Source organism: Myxine glutinosa, chromosome 2, assembly GCF_964187855.1.
Source record: "Myxine glutinosa chromosome 2, kmMyxGlut1.1, whole genome shotgun sequence".
Taxonomy (NCBI): domain Eukaryota; kingdom Metazoa; phylum Chordata; class Myxini; order Myxiniformes; family Myxinidae; genus Myxine; species Myxine glutinosa.
This window is the reverse complement of record NC_136262.1, coordinates 177,037,676-177,054,428: the sequence shown is the minus strand read 5'-3', so window position 1 is coordinate 177,054,428 and position 16,753 is coordinate 177,037,676. Positions and strand designations below refer to the sequence as shown.

The 16,753-nt window shown below is 43.8% G+C and overlaps 1 protein-coding gene across 2 annotated transcripts in view; it reads left to right on the top strand.

Moving 5' to 3' along the window:
* The window catches only part of ITGA11 (integrin subunit alpha 11), a 206,370-nt gene extending 196,446 nt beyond the window's left edge, over positions 1-9,924 (top strand). For both annotated transcript variants that reach the window (XM_068108969.2, XM_078771963.1), the window contains 2 exons: positions 1,499-1,612; positions 9,235-9,924. In XM_068108969.2, coding sequence (XP_067965070.2) covers positions 1,499-1,612; positions 9,235-9,330 — 210 coding nt within the window. In that variant the 3' untranslated portion in view covers positions 9,331-9,924. The remainder of the gene's footprint in view (positions 1-1,498; positions 1,613-9,234) is intronic.
* Positions 9,925-16,753: the final 6,829 nt, after the last annotated feature.

Here is a 16,753-nt window from a genome sequence, read left to right as displayed (position 1 = left end):
GCAATGTTATCAGGAAGTTTAAGGCCCAAGGCACTGTAGCCAACCTCCATGGATGTGGCCGCAAGAGAAAACTTAATCAAAGGTTGGATTTAAGGATTGTTCAAATGGTGGAGAAAGCACCTCGATCAACTGCCAAACAGATTCAAGTTGACCTTCAGACACAAGGTATGACAGTTGCAACTTGCACCATCTGTCCCCAACTCAATGAAAGTGGGTTCTTTGGTAGGAGACCTAGGAGGACTCCACTGCTGAGAAAGCCTGACTGGAGTTTGTCAAAACACACCTGAACAAGCTTTTTGGTAAAGCACATCATCTCTATGTTTGCAGAAAACAGGAGATTAGGAGATTACCCAGGCATTTTGGAGTTCAATGTTCAACCCAGTGTCAGAAAGCTGGGTCTCCGTCGAAGGTCATGGGTCTTGCAGCAGAACAATCACCCCAAACACACTTCAAAAATCACCCAGGAATGGTTCAAGACAAAATGCTGGACTGTTCTGAAGTGGCCAGCAATGAGTCCAGATCTAAATCCCATTGAACACCTGTGGGGAGATCTGAAAACAGCAGTTTGGAGAAGGCATCCTTCAAATCTGGGAGAACTGGAGCAGTTTGCACAAGAAGAGTGGGCCAAACTGCCAGTAGAGAGGTGTAGGAAGCTCATTCATGGCTATAGGAAGCGCTTGACTGCAGTTATTTTGTCCAAAAGCTGTGCTACCAAATATTAAGTCTAGGATGTCAATAATTTTGTCAATACCATTTCGTTTTATTTTCTGATTTAAAAGGATATATGAAGTTCTGAATCAAAAACAAAGGTTCTGTAATATTAACAGTGAAATAAAGAATTGTGGAGACCAAATACTTTTGTCAACTTCAACTTATTTTTTGACAAAATTGTGAGCTATTTGAAAAAAGTGCCCTATGTTGTGGAATTTTGGATAGTATGTAATTGATGAAGCAAGAATTCAATGTCCAAACCTTTTGTCTTTTATATTTTGGAATTTTATATGCAAGCACTCTCTAAAAGATAAGGATTTGTTATATTGTGTGGTATAACAATGTATAAACTTATATGTATCACGGTAAATAGTTTAAATTTCTCGCTGTTGTAATGGTAATATAAAAAACCCATTCTACCCAATATTTGCCTCCTGAAGACAACTTTTAACTGCTTGATGGAAACCATAAAAAAAACTTGTACACAAGATAAGTAGGTTCTAAACACACGATTTTGACAGGTTGTGGCTCATATAAATCACTCGATTCATAGATAAAATTTACACTTCCACACTTAGCTAGAAAAAGGTGATAGTTGGGTTGTAAAAGAGATGAAAATTGGCTTTACTCCATTACTTGGATAATGTAGACAATGCAGAATGTTGTGTATTTGGAAAAGATAAGGTGCTTGACGAACCTACTTTTGTATATATATATATTTTTTGCTTTGTTCTTCTTTCCCACTCCCGACCACACCCCACTTTCGGTCATGCTCTTGGTTTTTCAGGTGTCAATTGATGTGACCAAAGAGCGATGGACATCTGTTCCACTGTGGATCATTCTCGGCAGCATCCTTGGTGGCCTTTTACTTCTGGCTCTTCTCACATGCATTCTGTGGAAGGTAATGGACAATTAAATACTGAATGTATAAACCAATCACTGAGAGAGAGAGAGAGAGAGAGAGAGAGAGAGAGAGAGAGAGAGAGAGAGAGAGAGAGAGAGAGAGAGAGAGAGAGAGAGAGAGAGAGAGAGAGAGAGAGAGAAAGAAAAAGAGAGAGAGAGAGAGAAAAGAGAGAAAAAGAGAGAAAAAGAGAGAAAAAGAGAGAAAAAGAGAGAGAGAGAAAAAGAGAGAAAGAGAGAAAGAGAGAGAGAGAAAGAGAAAGAGAGAGAAAGAGAGAAAGAGAGAGAAAGAGAGAAAAAGAGAGAGAGAGAGAGAAAAAGAGAGAGAGAGAAAAAGAGAGAGAAAGAGAGAGAGAGAGAAAAAGAGAGAAAAAGAGAGAGAGAAAGAGAAAGAGAAAGAGAAAGAGAGACTTTTGTGTCCTTTTATTATAAAAGTATAAAACCAAAAGTATTCCAACCACTTTACATACAAATCACAACCTCATTTCCAATGCATTTGCACAAAACACCCCCCATGCCCCATAACTCTTCAAACACAAGAAGGTTCCCCATGTTTACATGATAAGCATGTTCGAGCTTTATACGTGCTGACACCATCCCTATGAAACAAAAAAGTGCATTTTCATTTTTTCCACTACCTAATTTGGCTTTTCTGGTTTTATAAATTGCAAGCTTAGCGATTCCAAGCAAAAAATTAAAAAGCAAAATCACAGTTTTTCCGAGTATTACATGCAAGTCCATAAACAAAGATTGTAACAGAAAAAACTATTTTGAATTTACAAAAGATTCGGCTCAGATACAGAAACAGAGATGACAATCTCTTGCACTCAATAAACGCATGATACAAATGTTCAACATCACCACAAAAAGGACATAAATTAGACACATCAGGGTTAAACTTCTGAACTAACATGTGTGGCCAGGGCGTGATGGACCAGTCTCCAATTTAGGTCTCCTGTACGTCCGACAGTAGGACACCTGTACATTTCATCCCAATTTGGAGTGAGAAATGCTCCTGCAGGTAAAAGCTCTTTCCACTTGTTTCTTAAGGGTGCCGCGCAGCCCAGTAAGCACACCTCCAGACAAATTCTGTACATTGCCCTTTTCTCCATGATGTGGAACACACCGGATTCTTCGCTGTTCGAGGAAAACAGACTATGTTGTTCCTGGGCAGTGAATGAGAGTTCAGGGAAGGTTAAACGAAAATCTACTTCCTCATTTACCCCATTCCACCCAATATTTAAATCTAAAAAAGTCTGGGATACAATCTTTATGACCCTGCTCACTATTCTAATTGAACGCAAGCCAATTTTTCCAGAAACAGCGCTGGCAGACAACCACCGCTTCAAGGATAGCTCCATAAGATCTCGCACTTTATTAATCCCATTGTTCGTAAAATGTTCCATAAAAGCTCGGATGGTAGATACTTCAGCGAATAGTGAGTTTTGGAACAATGGCTCGTGCACAAACTTCCTGGGATCGTAAGAGATCTCCAACCGCTGCACTCCTAGAGCTTGCCAGGCGTTCAGGAGAGACCGATGTAATGCAGGGAGCCGGGCTCTATCGACTTGCTTCAAGTCCACAAGGAAAAGTTCCCGGTCATAGTCCATTCCACCTACTTGCCTGAGCAACGTATTTGTGAGAGGATGCCAGGGCACAACCTCGCTGTACAGCAGACGTTTTATTGTCATTAGCCGAAAAGCCATTATTCGACTAGGGATGTGCACCAGGTTTTGGCCACCTGAATTATGTGGTCTGCACAACACATCTGGCTTAAGCCAGTGGTGGCCTCCCCAGAAGAAGTCAACTAGACCCCTCTGAATGTTGGTGATCAGAGCTTGAGGAGGCTGGAGTGCTATGATCTTATGCCATACGATTGGAATCACCAGGTTGTTTATTATCGTTACCCGTGCCTTAAGTGACAAGATATGGAGCATCCCTTTCCACTTTGATAGTTTCTGCTTAATGTTATCTTGGAAACCATCCCAGTTTTCTTCATATAGCTTGTAGTTCCCAAATGGATGCCTAAGTATTTAAACCCATCCGTTTTCCATAACATTCCTCCTGGAAGAGTTGGGGGAACCTTATGTGAAGCCTGTGATGCAGATAGGGTACCTGGGTACAGAGAAAGAGCTACACTCTTGTTCCAATTTACTCTTGCTGATGAAGCAAGTTCAAATTTGGCAAAACACCGGGATAGCTCAAAAACATCTTCCTGGTTTTTAACCACAACCCACAGGTCGTCTGCATATGCTGACGTAACAATTTTGGAATTGTTTGACAAGGACAAACCAGATAAGGTGGTACGAAGGAGAGCCAGTAAGGGTTCGATGGACAGTGTGTACAACATGCCTGACGGTGGACAGCCCTGACGGATGCCACGCTGAAAGGGGAAAGGATGACACAGACTGTTATTTACTTTTAGCAGGCATGATACATTGTTGTATAAAAGTTTTATGCAAGAAATGAATTTTTCTCCAAATCCTGCTTTAATAAGAACTGCAAACAAAAATGAGTGATCCACACTGTCAAAAGCTTTCTCCTGATCAAGGAGTAATAACCCAAAAGCGTGCGACACAGTTTGACCGATAGTAATCAAGTCTCTAACCAAGAAAATACTGTCATACATGGATCGTTCATGTATGCAATACGTTTGGTCATTCCCAACTAAGAAAGAGATGACCTTTTTAAGATGCATTGCAAGCATTTTTGACACAATATTATAGTCAGTATTTAACAATGACACAGGCCACCAGTTTGTAATCTGCTGCAAATCCCCTTTCTTGGGAAGAAGACATAAGACAGCTCTTCTGCAGCTCAGGGGCAATTCCCCCTGATTTAGGCTCTCATGAAACATCTCAATTAAAGCAGGACCCAGAATATTCCAAAAAACTTTGTAAAATTCAGCAGGAAGTCCATCAATTCCAGGGGCCTTGCCGTCTTCGAGTTGTTTCACTGCTGTTGTGAGCTCCTCAAGAGAAATGTCACATTCCAGTTGGAGTTGCTGCTCTTCAGGAAGAGTTGGGAGAAGTTCAATCATCTCATTTGCCGTCGTTTTATCCACCGTTCTTGGAGTAAACAAGTTTGAGTAAAACTCTTGCAGTGAATGTTTAATGTCACTCTGGCAAGTCAGAACACCGTTGGAAGAGCGTAGACTCTGAATCTGCCGAGAAGTGTTGGCAGCCTTCTGCATTTTGAAGAAATCTTTGTTTGGAGTCTCGAGATGTATTCTGCTCATCCGCAGGTGAATCATTGCTCCAGCCGCACGCTCTTTGACCAGTTCGGCCAGCAGGGTCTTTTTTTCTATTAGCTGCTGATATTGGTCACTTCCCCAAGATGTTCCAGCTTCTTGTTCATGTTTAAGTACATCTGCTTTTAGAGCACTTATCAACCCAGACGTATTACTGGTGGCATACGAGCAATATTGTTGGCAGAAAATCCGAATTTGTGACTTGGTACAGTCCCACCACTGTCGCATATTGACATAGGAACACTTTTTCTTTTCTAATCCTTCCCATACCAGTCTGAAGGCATTTTTAAAATGTTCATCTTGTAACAATTTCACATTGAAATTCCAGTGTACACTCTTACAGCAATGATAGGGTAACATACATTCCATTGCAATCATATGATCAGAAAAGCCAGATGGAGTTATACATGTTCTCTTAACCAGATTCACCATTCCTTGGTTCACGTACAATCTGTCCAGTCGACCCATGGTTAACTGGTTTTTTGCACAGCACACCCATGTATATTGACGGGTGTTTGGATTTTGTAATCGCCATACATCTCTAAGTTTGTATTTTTTCACAAGTTGTGCCAAGGACTTTGCACTGGGTGGATGTGGCTCAGGAGTGTTCCTGTCCAGTCGAGGGTTGAGTGTGCAATTATAGTCTCCCCCCATACAAATTAAACAAGTCAAATCAAGTGCTTAAACAATCCGCTAATTTTGGAAGAAATAGAGCCCTTTCAGCGCTGTCACTGGGGCAATACACATTAATAATGCTAACCTTTTGATTGCTGCTAATAAAATCCACCACCATCAAGAAACCCTTACAAATCTCTCTATAGTGAATCTCAGATGGTTGAAGGCGAGGATGCAAGATTATTGCCACCCCCACTTTAGCTTCTTCAATCGCACTGGAGAAAACATGGCACCCTTTGAACATTCTGCGCCACTCGTCTTCACAAGATTGGTTGATGTGTGTCTCTTGTAACATGAAAATATCAATCTTTTCTTTCTCAAATAGTTGTAACACCTCCAGATGCCGCATACAGCTGTGGCCTCCGTTTATGTTGAGAGACGTTACCTTCATTTATTCTTTATTAATTTTCCTCCTCTTGGAGTTCTTTTCCTGCCTTAGTGGCACACTTCCTCAACCGCTGAAATTGAGGTTCTGAGATCCCAACTTGCTGGGGTTCACGAATCATGTTTCTAGTAGTTCTTAGAAAAGCATGTAGGTTTGGGAAATAATCCTGAATTCTGACATTCCTTTTCCTGAAGGATTCATCGAGGAATTTTTTAACTTCATCTTCTGTAACTAGTGTCCCCATCCTCATCCTCTTGGGCACAAAAACCACTACCTGACGGGGTAGAGTAGGGTTCATCAAAATCAAACGCATCATCTTTGTCATTCTCTTCCTGATGCAAACTTATTTCTGAGGCACAAATCTCCCCAGGATCAGAAACATGGATATCGTTTTCATTCCTGTTTAGTTGCTCATCGTCACATGCAGCTTCCTTCTTATCATCCCTTTTATTTTGTTCCAGAAGTGTAGGCTTACAGGTTTCCTCTGTGGGGCTGTCCGACTTATCTGTTCTGTCATTACACCCGGCCATCCCTGCATCCACCTCTGTGACCATTAAATTAACGTCATGTAAGACATCAGGGTTATCAATATCACCACTTGTGTCCTCCTGAGAGGCGCAAGGATTCTCGATGTCTATATCACACTCAGAACCTTCAAACAGTTTGGCAAGTGGTGCAAACGAATTGCTTAGATTTAAACCCGGTTCCGGTTCAGTTTGCAATCCCAAACAGGGATTCTCTACACAAGCTCCACATTGCAAGCTCGGCGACACATTTGACACAACAAGTACCTTACTTTGTACTGTGCTTGCATCCTTCACGACGGGACATGAACGTTTATGTCCTTTTTTACGAGCCACTGTTACTAACCCATCCATATTGTCATCCGTACAGTCCTGTACAGTAGGAGAGGGATCAACCACTTTTGTCACACCAGCAGATAGGGAGGAGTGGTCTACCGTTTCCCGTTCACCCATTGGTTGTAGGGAGGGGTCTACCATTCCACGTATCCCAGAAGGTGAAGGGGAGGGGTCAACTGTTTCCCACTCACCAATAGGTCGTGGGGACGAGTCTACGATATCATCCGCCCCATTAGGTGGGGAGGGACGAGAATCTGCAATCACCTAGTCTCGATTTTCTAATGATCTCACCAAACCGGGACAGGAACTCTTTACGTGTCCGTAAGCTCCACACCCATAGCACGTCATGACGTCCGTGGAGACATACATTCTATAAATATGGCCATTAATCTTTGCATGCAAAACTACATTGAGCTTTTGCACATTTTCGGGCAATATCATGTAAACGACCCTTTTAAAAGTCATCACGTGTCGGAATTCATCCCTTGCCGAGTGTATCGGCATCATTGTCACTTTTGATACGATCGTACCGAACTTGCTCAATTGAGCACACAAGCTCAATTGAGCACTCTGTCTGCTTCTCTCCTGATAAGGTGGAGACGTTTCTGTCAATCCTCGACTCTGATTCTGCAACTGGACCAGATGGCATCAGCCCACGGGTCCTAAAATCCTGCTCTGCCGCTCTTTCACACCCTCTCTCTGTTCTCTTCACCCTCTCTTCTGCTCAAGGTCATCTGCCATCTGCTTGGAAATCAGCCAGCATTACCGCTTTACACAAAAACGGATCCTTGCAACTACAGCCCAATCAGCCGGCTCCCAATTATCAGCAAAGTCATGGAATCCATCATTGCTTCAGATATCAAATCCTTCCTCTTCTCCAATGGCTTGATCAATTTGGATTCAGACCAGGTCACCCTACTCTGGACATGCTGCTTCTGCTGTCTCAACAATGGATGGAGGACCTCAATGTCAAATAGGAAATTAGAGCTGTCTCCCTTGACATATCACGTGCCTTTGATACGGTCTGGCACCCCGCTCTACTCACCAAACTCTCCTCCTATGGTATCCATGGAAATCTCTATGCATGGCTTGTGGACTTCCGCTCTGGTCATAGTCAACGTGTGGCCCTGAATGGATTTCTCTCATCTCCCCTTCCTGTTCAGGCTGGAGTTCCCCAAGGTAGTGTTCTGGGCCCTGTGCTTTTTCTGGTCTTCATCAATGATCTCTCCGACTCTCTTGAAAATCCTCTCTATCTCTTTGCTGATGACTCCACTCTCTGCCACTCCATACCTCATCCCTCAGATCAGCAGTCTGCAGCCTCCCGACTCTCTGCAGACCTGGACAAAATCACAGACTGGGCAAACAAGTGGAACATGTCTTTCAATCCTGACAAATCTCACACTCTTACGATGTCTCTCGGAAAAGACCGACTGGACAACCCTCCCATCCACTTTCTGAATAATCCTCTCCAAGAAGTTTTGTCACTCAAGCTTTTGGGTCTCACTATCTGCCATGATCTTTCCTGGGAAAACCACATTTCCAAGCTGGCCTCCAATGCCAGTCACCTACTGGGCATCCTCCGTCGTGCGAAGTCCTTCCTTGGCACTCCTGAGCTCCTCACCACATACAAGGCTTTCATCCGCAGCTCAATGGAATACTGCTCTCCCCTCTGGGCTGGTGCTCCTGCCTCACACCGAGCTCGACTTCACGCTGTTGAAACCAAAGCGTTCAGAATCATTGGAATCTCCCGCGATGAAGCTGATTGTGAGGGCCTTTCACTCACTCACCGCAAGCAGGTTGGTGGTCTTTCTGCCTTCTACCGACTCCTCTCTGGCCTAGCCCTGTCAGTGCTCTGTCCCCCAAATATTCCTGCAGGATGCACAAGAACTGCCATGAACTCGCTTTTGGTGAAACTGCCAAAATCAAGACTCTCTGCTCACCTTCACGCTTTCATTCCTCTTTTCTCCCGCCTCTGGAACAAACTCCCTCACTCTCTTCAATCCCACTCCTCCCTCCAGGTCTTTAAAACAGCTGTTCACCACCATCTCTTATCTTCCCCCATCCAAAACCTTGATCTTTTCTACCCCCGTTAATTCACCCCAGATCCACTTTTCTGAAATACCGACTTCTTTCCTGGAAGTCCGAGCAGTGTCCATGTGGTTTTTTTCTTTTTTTACCTCTCCCACCCCCACAGCCCTCTCCCTCCCACAGATCTCCCGATGTCCCTGTGCTCTCAAATGTTGTACCTGTGTGCTTCCCCCTCTTGTCTCCCGCTCCTTTTATTTTGCCTTATGTGTCCGTTTGTTTTTTTGTCATTAATGTTAGCTCTTGCACGAGCCTCGATCTTGTATACAAAAAAAATAAAAATATTAAAATGAATGCATGATGGGTTATATGTGTACACCTTTGTGCATCTCTTCATTCCTTTGTGCATCCCCCTTATCCACCCCCAGGCCGGCTTTTTCCGCCGACGATACATACTCCGCGACAGTGATACAGAAGGCCACGAGATTCTTGTGGAGGATGGTCAGGAAACTAATCAAAGCTGAGCGGAAGGATGAATATCGACTATCCTTGCAGATTCAGTAGAAAAGACTCCTGAAGTCCTCGACAAGTCATTACTAACCTCGTGACATGAGGAACATTCGAAAACAGGAGATCAAATGGTATTAAAAACATGTTTTGTCCCATCTCGGTATTTAAATTTCCCAATCTTTTTATTTAACATCAAGATGTATTTTCCTAATGATGACGCTGTGCAAGGCAACCTGCGGTAACCTGGTTGAAACTTAAAGGTCGTCACGAACGAGGACAGCAAGATTTACAGCAGTTGGTGAGACGGAGATGGATTTGACGAACCACGATGAGCCAAATGGTAGAAAAGACCACTTAACAGGAGAGTTCCAACCAGGTTTGTTCATACGTGATGAGTTGTAATGCATTGTAATCGGTCAGAAATAGTTTACAGGCTTCGGTGAACAGAATACTATCACTAAGTGCAATGCAATTTCGTATTATATGGGTGTTAACAATGTTAAATTTATATATGGTTTAATATTCAACCAGTTTGTTTCAAACTGAGTGCAATCCTTGTACATTTTGTACACGACACCAACCTTTGTAATTAAATATTTCCTTCTCCATGTGCTGTATTCTTTCATTGACAAAAACGAGTGATGGTTTTCTTTGGAACAGGTTACCTATTCTTGTTCAGGATGTTGCCGAAAAAGAAACCTTAACCAAGGTCGGACAGTGACCCAAGGCTAACATCAGGCACAGCTCAACACTGCTTGAAAACCTTTATTCCCGAGACTACATTTCCACGTCATGTAGCCATCCCACTTGGGATTATCAATGTGTGTGCTACCATTTTATGCTGGGCCCTTGCTAAAGCAAAGAAGAGGGTTGGAGGTGAGGATGAGGAAAGGGTGAGGGAAGAGTGAGGAGGTGAGAGGAAGGGGGGGGGGGGGGGCGGTTAAAATCCAGACGTGACATCCAGTTTAAGGTCCCTCTGAGGGATGGCACACCACATTGATGAATCACCCTGCCTGTGGACCATCAGGATGACAATTTGTAGCTGGGTTGGGATTTGAACCCAGGCTAGACGGTTTAGAGCGATTGTGCGTACCTCTTCGCCATCGTGTTTGTCCCGTTGCTTTTAATCCTCTTAATTTATTTTGCCTTCCCAACCCCTGGGATGTCCCCACGGAGTACCTTGCCATCATATCACCATAGAAGCCAAGTGGCAAGCTCTCATGCAAGCACTCCAAAAAAAAGAATAACACGTTTATTTTATCACCTTAATATTGTCCTTAACATTTGTAATTTTAATTTGAACAAGCGTTACGCCTAGGTCCCCCGTCGGTGAAGTGGTGCGAGTTGACAAAGTGGAAGACGCAAGGCGGCCATCTTGGATTTTGACGTGGTGACCCAATTTTAAATAGCGTTCTCCATTATGCGTAGATACACCCACACACCGGATTAGAAGTTGATACTTCGCTTATTTTTCAAGATATTCCGCTCACAAGGTTCAGACATACATGGCGTCAGACATACATGGTGGCGGCCATCTTGGATTTTGACGTGGGTTGCACCCACACACCAAATTAGAATTCGGTCCTTCGCTTACGCACGCCCGCACGGACACACGGACGGAGGGGAAAACCATAGTCCCCCTTTCGCTCCGCGGTGCGATGGGGGACAAAAACGATGTCCGCTGTGATAGTCAATTACACTGCTTGTGACTGTATTGCCATGGCTTACAATCATCGGTTGATAAGGAACAGCTTGCTTTTCGGTCATTCTTTTGTGAGGGTCTATATACGTCATACGGCCACAAGTAACAGCAGTGAACGAAGGCCTGAGTGATCGTGCGGGCTATCGAGTGGAAGGCTTATATCGGGTTTCAGAGCAAACAGTTGGATGGACACAGCTCGATCTAATGTTATTCATTCACATGGGGACACGGGACAGACATGGCTCTATCAAATGTTATTCATTCACATGGGAACACCGTCAGACACGTAATTCATATTGAACCAAACCATTAAGACCCTCAGAGATTAATTATATAATACCCTCAACAGCAATAATGAGGGAGTTGAGTAGACAGAGAGGTGAAAATATATACAGTATTTTGTGTCGCAGGTTGTGACCACAGTGCGGTAATTATTGTTCCTCTAACGCCGACATAGCCCATACTGTCTCACTCTCATTCACACCCTTCTGCTTTCTTTTTTTTTTCTTTTATACTGAATCGAGGCTCGTGAAAGAGATAACATTTATTCACAAACAAATCAACCAGACAAACAAAATATATAAAAAGAGGGAGCGGAAGACAAGATGGGGAGAGAAGGGGAAGCACACAAACAACAACATTTGAGAGCAGGGAGAAGTGCGGGATTGGAGAGGGCTTGGGGGGAGGAGGCGTGGGAAGGGGGGGGGGGGGGGAGAGAGGTATAAAGCACAAGGAGACCAAGGACTTCCAGGACAGAAGTTGGTATTTCAAAAAAGTGTAGGATTTGGGGTGAAATTAACGGGGGTAGAAAAGATCAAGGTTTTGGATGGGGGAAGATAAGATATTGTGGTGAACAGCTGTTTTAAAGACCTGGAGGGTGGAGTGGGATTGAAGAGAGTGAGGGAGTTTGTTCCAGAGGCAGGAGAAAAGAGGAATGAAGGAGTGAAGGTGAGCAGAAAGTGTTGATTTTGGCAGTTTAACCATAAGAGGGTTGCAGGCAGATCTTGTGCGACCTGTAGGAATATTTGGGGGACAGAGCCCAGAGAGAGCTGGGGGGGGGGGGGGGGGCAAGGCCAGAGAGGAGTCGGTAGAAGACGGAAAGACCAACAACCTGCCTGCGGTGAGTGAGTGAAAGGCCCTTGGAGTTAGCTTCATCGCGGGAGATTCCAATGATTCTGAACGCTTTGGTTTCAACAGCGCGAAGACGAGCTAGGTGTGAGGCAGGAGCACCAGACCAGAGGGGAGAGCAGTATTCCATAGAGCTGCGGATGAAAGCCTTGTATGTGGTGAGGAGCTCAGGTGTGCCAAGGAAGGACTTCGCACGACGGAGGATGCCCAGTCGGCGACTGGCTTTGGAGGCCAGATTTGAAATGTGGTTTTCCCAGGAAAGATCATGGCAGATAGTGAGACCCAAAAGCTTGAGTGACAGAACTTCTTGGAGAGGATTATTCAGAAAGTGAATGGGAGGGTTGTCCAGTCGGTCTTTTCGGAGAGACATCGTAAGAGTGTGAGATTTGTCAGGATTGAAAGACATGTTCCACTTGTTTGCCCAGTCTGATTTTGTCCAGGTCTGCAGAGAGTGAGGAGGCTGCAGACTGCCGATCTGAGGGATGAGGAATGGAGCGACAGAGAGTAGAGTCGTCAGCAAAGAGATAGAGAGGATTTTCAAGAGAGTCAGAGAGATCATTGATGAAGACCAGAAAAAGCGCAGGGCCCAGAACACTGCCTTGGGGAACTCCAGCTTGAACAGGAAGAGGAGATGAGAGAAACCCATTCAGGGCCACACGTTGACTACGACTAGAGAGGAAGTCCGCCAGCCATGCGTGGAGATTTCCATGGATACCAAAGGAGGAGAGTTTGGTGAGCAGAGCGGGGTGCCAGACCGTATCGAAGGCATGTGAAATGTCAAGGGAGACAGCTCTAATTTCCTGGTTGGTGTTGAGGACCTCCATCCATTGTTGAGAAAGCAGAAGCAGCATGTCCAGAGTAGAGTGACCAGGTCTGAAACCAAATTGATGATCAGAGATCAAGCCATTGGAGAAGAGGAAAGATTTCATATCTGAAGCAATGATGGATTCCATGACTTTGCTGATAATTGGGAGAAGGCTGATTGGTCTGTAGTTGCTAGGATCTATTTTTGCACCTTTTTTTGCAAAGCGGTGATGTTGGCTGATTTCCAAGCAGATGGCAGATGACCTTGAGCAAAAGAGGGTGAAGAGAACAGAGAGAGGGAGTGAGAGGGGTTCCTTACCCCTCCTTAACCCTCATTTGCCTCCCATTTCAGGATTGGCACACATGTGCTGGTGTGAGTCAAAGGCTGAACCAATGCCTTGCCCTATTTCTTTATCTTCTTCCCTTCCTAGTTGCGTTTCCTCGCTATGATCCTGCTAGCACCATGTCCTGTGTGCAGTTAATTAAGTAAGACCATTGAAGGGGATAAGTGCTAAAGGTTAGAATCTGTGCATGTACATACGTGTTTCACGATTGATTGATGTGCTTTGTAAATCCAATCTTGTTTATTTGGTAAATGGTTTTCCACCCTGCCTATTTCAGCACATTCTATTGGCTTGGTTTAGTGTGCAAGATTAGATGGATGGGAAGTTTTGCCCCCACTAACCTATAATTAGGCAGTGCGTACTCCGCTCGGCCGTACTTAATAAACACACAGGTGTGCACCGAGGGTAGTACCCCAGTTGGCATCGTCAACCCACTGGAAAGATAACGCGCTTGTAAAACAGTGAGGACCTTTATTTATTTATTTCTTGCTTGTATACAAAGTCGAAGCTCATGCAAGACCCTGCCAGGTTTGACAGTATAAATTGGCGTCTATAGTTGCTTGCCAACGCGACATGCCGTGGACTTATCCACAGCACGGCGGCCTGCAGGGCAGGTCAGGAGGTGTAAGAAGTCTCCCTCATGGTGAACTCGATCCCTGTGTCCATTGTATTATACTAGGGCATGCCCGTACTATATATAAGCTAGGACGTGCCCGTACGTGGGTGCCCGTTCCTTGCCAAAAAAAAAAAAAAAAAAAAAAATTTGTGTAGGGGTGTGTGTGTGTTGTAAACATCCTAGGGCGTGCCCGTACGTGGGTGCAAAAAAACATGCGTGCAAACAACAACAAAAAAATACTTTGAAACCACGTGGCAGTAACGACCACAGAACCCCCCCCCCCTCTATTTACATGAATGGTTTGGTCCATTCGCAACGACCACAGAACCCCCCCCCTCTATTTACATGCAATGGTTTGGTCCATTCGCAACGCCAAAGCGAACGGCGAACGGCTAAATCGCCATAGCTCGGTAAGTACGTGTCCGATTAATTTCAAACCTTGAAAAGGCACATCCTCGGGTCCCCAGCAATATACCTGGCAAGTTTAAAGTATATCGGACCCGTGGTTGTCGAGAAACAGCGGTCACAGACAAACACACAGACACACAGACACACAGACACACAGAGATTACTGGAATTATAGATAGATATATATAGTCGTGTGTCTACCCTGCAGTGAACACCACAGGGTGACACGGATGACCAAACGAGCTTTAACTCCAAGGCGTTCAATCCAATGGCGGACCTTCATTATACACGTGGGCAGGGTTGGGGGAGGGGGGGAATGGGGGGAAGAACCACGAGCGCTTACCTGTACAGGTCCAAAACTAAGTTTTTGTTAGTTTATCAAAACTAACCGTTTTCTTAAAGAAATGCCAGTAACAAAATAATGCACGATAAAAACTATAGTTCCTAAATGGGACGTCCCCATACAGACTCGAATACAGACAAAGGGGAAAATAACTGGAAAATAAATATGTGTGTGTGTGGCACCGAGCTCTGAGCATCTCTTGAACCTCATCAGGAATCGTCTCGGATCGCTCACAAGCCTCCACATCCTTGCGCGGGAACCACAGGCTGAACTGCCACAAGTGGGGAACTATGCCTCGCTGTGCACTTTGCTTCTCTCACCGCTGAGCACGGTCAACAGGCCGTGCCCATTCCACTCGCCCCGCTCATCCCCGTCGATCTTGTTCACCAACACCGATGTGCCAAGGAAAATAAAAATGTGGCCGTGCCTTCACTCGGAACCCCGCGCAAAGAGAGCACGCAAATGTGTTCGCCTTCCACAAACACCACCAAGTCCAGCTCAATAGGCACCGTATGTGTGACTGTTGGGAGAGCGAAAAGCCACGAGAAACCAAAATGTCGGGGAGGACGACCGCTCGCCACCAAACCCAGAAAACGAGAGCGCCAAGAGAACAAAATGTCCGCCCTCCAACTCCTTTACACTCAAGGCTCCGATGTCATCCTACGACGTCTACGTCTGCTCCCATCAGTTAGTGCCATCTCATCGCTCTTGGTGTCCTGACGAATCACCACTCTTTGGGGTGTGGTCTCACGCCCTGCCTGCTTGATGTGGTGATGTGGATGCTGGCAGCGCCAGCGGTATTGTTCAATTAATTTTTCCGGTCACTTTTATTTAGTGTTATAAATGCGTGATTTCTTAGCGTGTGTGTGTGTGTGTGTTGCGTTGTCATTAGGAACAGAGGAAAATTAACAGAGGCCATTACATACAGGGGATTAATTACCCACAATCCTTAACTAATTAACATAACCACACCCCTTATGATGGGAACGAAGATACGCTCTTACACGACATCCGGTCTAAACGAATTATGACACGGGTTTCTTCTTCTTAACGACAGTCGGAGAACACTACCTATACAAATTCTACCTGGACTAAGGTATTCATTGCCTACCCCCTACAAATGTAACAATATATATATATATATATATATATATATATATATTATACATATATATATATATATATATATATATATACATATACATATACAATATATATATATATATATATATATACATATACATATACAATATATATATATATATATATATATACATATACATATACAATATATATATATATATATATATATATATATATATATATATATATATATATATATATATATATATATATATATATATATACATACATATATATATATATATATATATAGCTTCTCTTGGAGAGGATTATTGGAGAAACGACAAAGATGCAACAATTGACGACGCTTCCGAACCCCGCGCATGTTTGGCGAACTTTTGGAGCCTAAAATACGAATGTTGGACTTTGCCATTTTTTCGACATTCGCATCCTTCGCGAACCGTTCGCGTGTCCCGTGAAAACCCACCTTTAGGGAGAGGGGCAAATAGTCGCTAAAACATCCATCGTGTGACCTGTTCGGTTTGCTTGAGAGTGGATAAGTAATGACCAAATGCATCGTGGTCAGACAGACACCAAATTCCTTATTTTGGAGTAACTGGAAAAAAAAACCAAAAAAAAAAAAACCTTTCGTTCATCATCATTCCTAAATTTACAGAATTACATTTTCTCTGATTTTCCCATGACCGAATACAAAATTCCATGGCTTTCCCAGAGGGTTATGAACTCTGGTATAAAGTGGGACAGGAACATTCGTCACACACAAACAACACAAGAAAAAGTGAACAGCACCTACATATAAACATTGTTTATTCAATTTACAATTTAGCAAATAAGCCAAAACATGCAGCAATAATTACAATCATGTACACTTTATAAAATATACAGCAGCAGAGATTCTGTAGGAAGAAAGATAAATTGGTAAAAGTCAAGGAAATGCATTTCAATCAATGGGCAGATCACTAACTTGTAAAGGCCTTTACTATAAAGA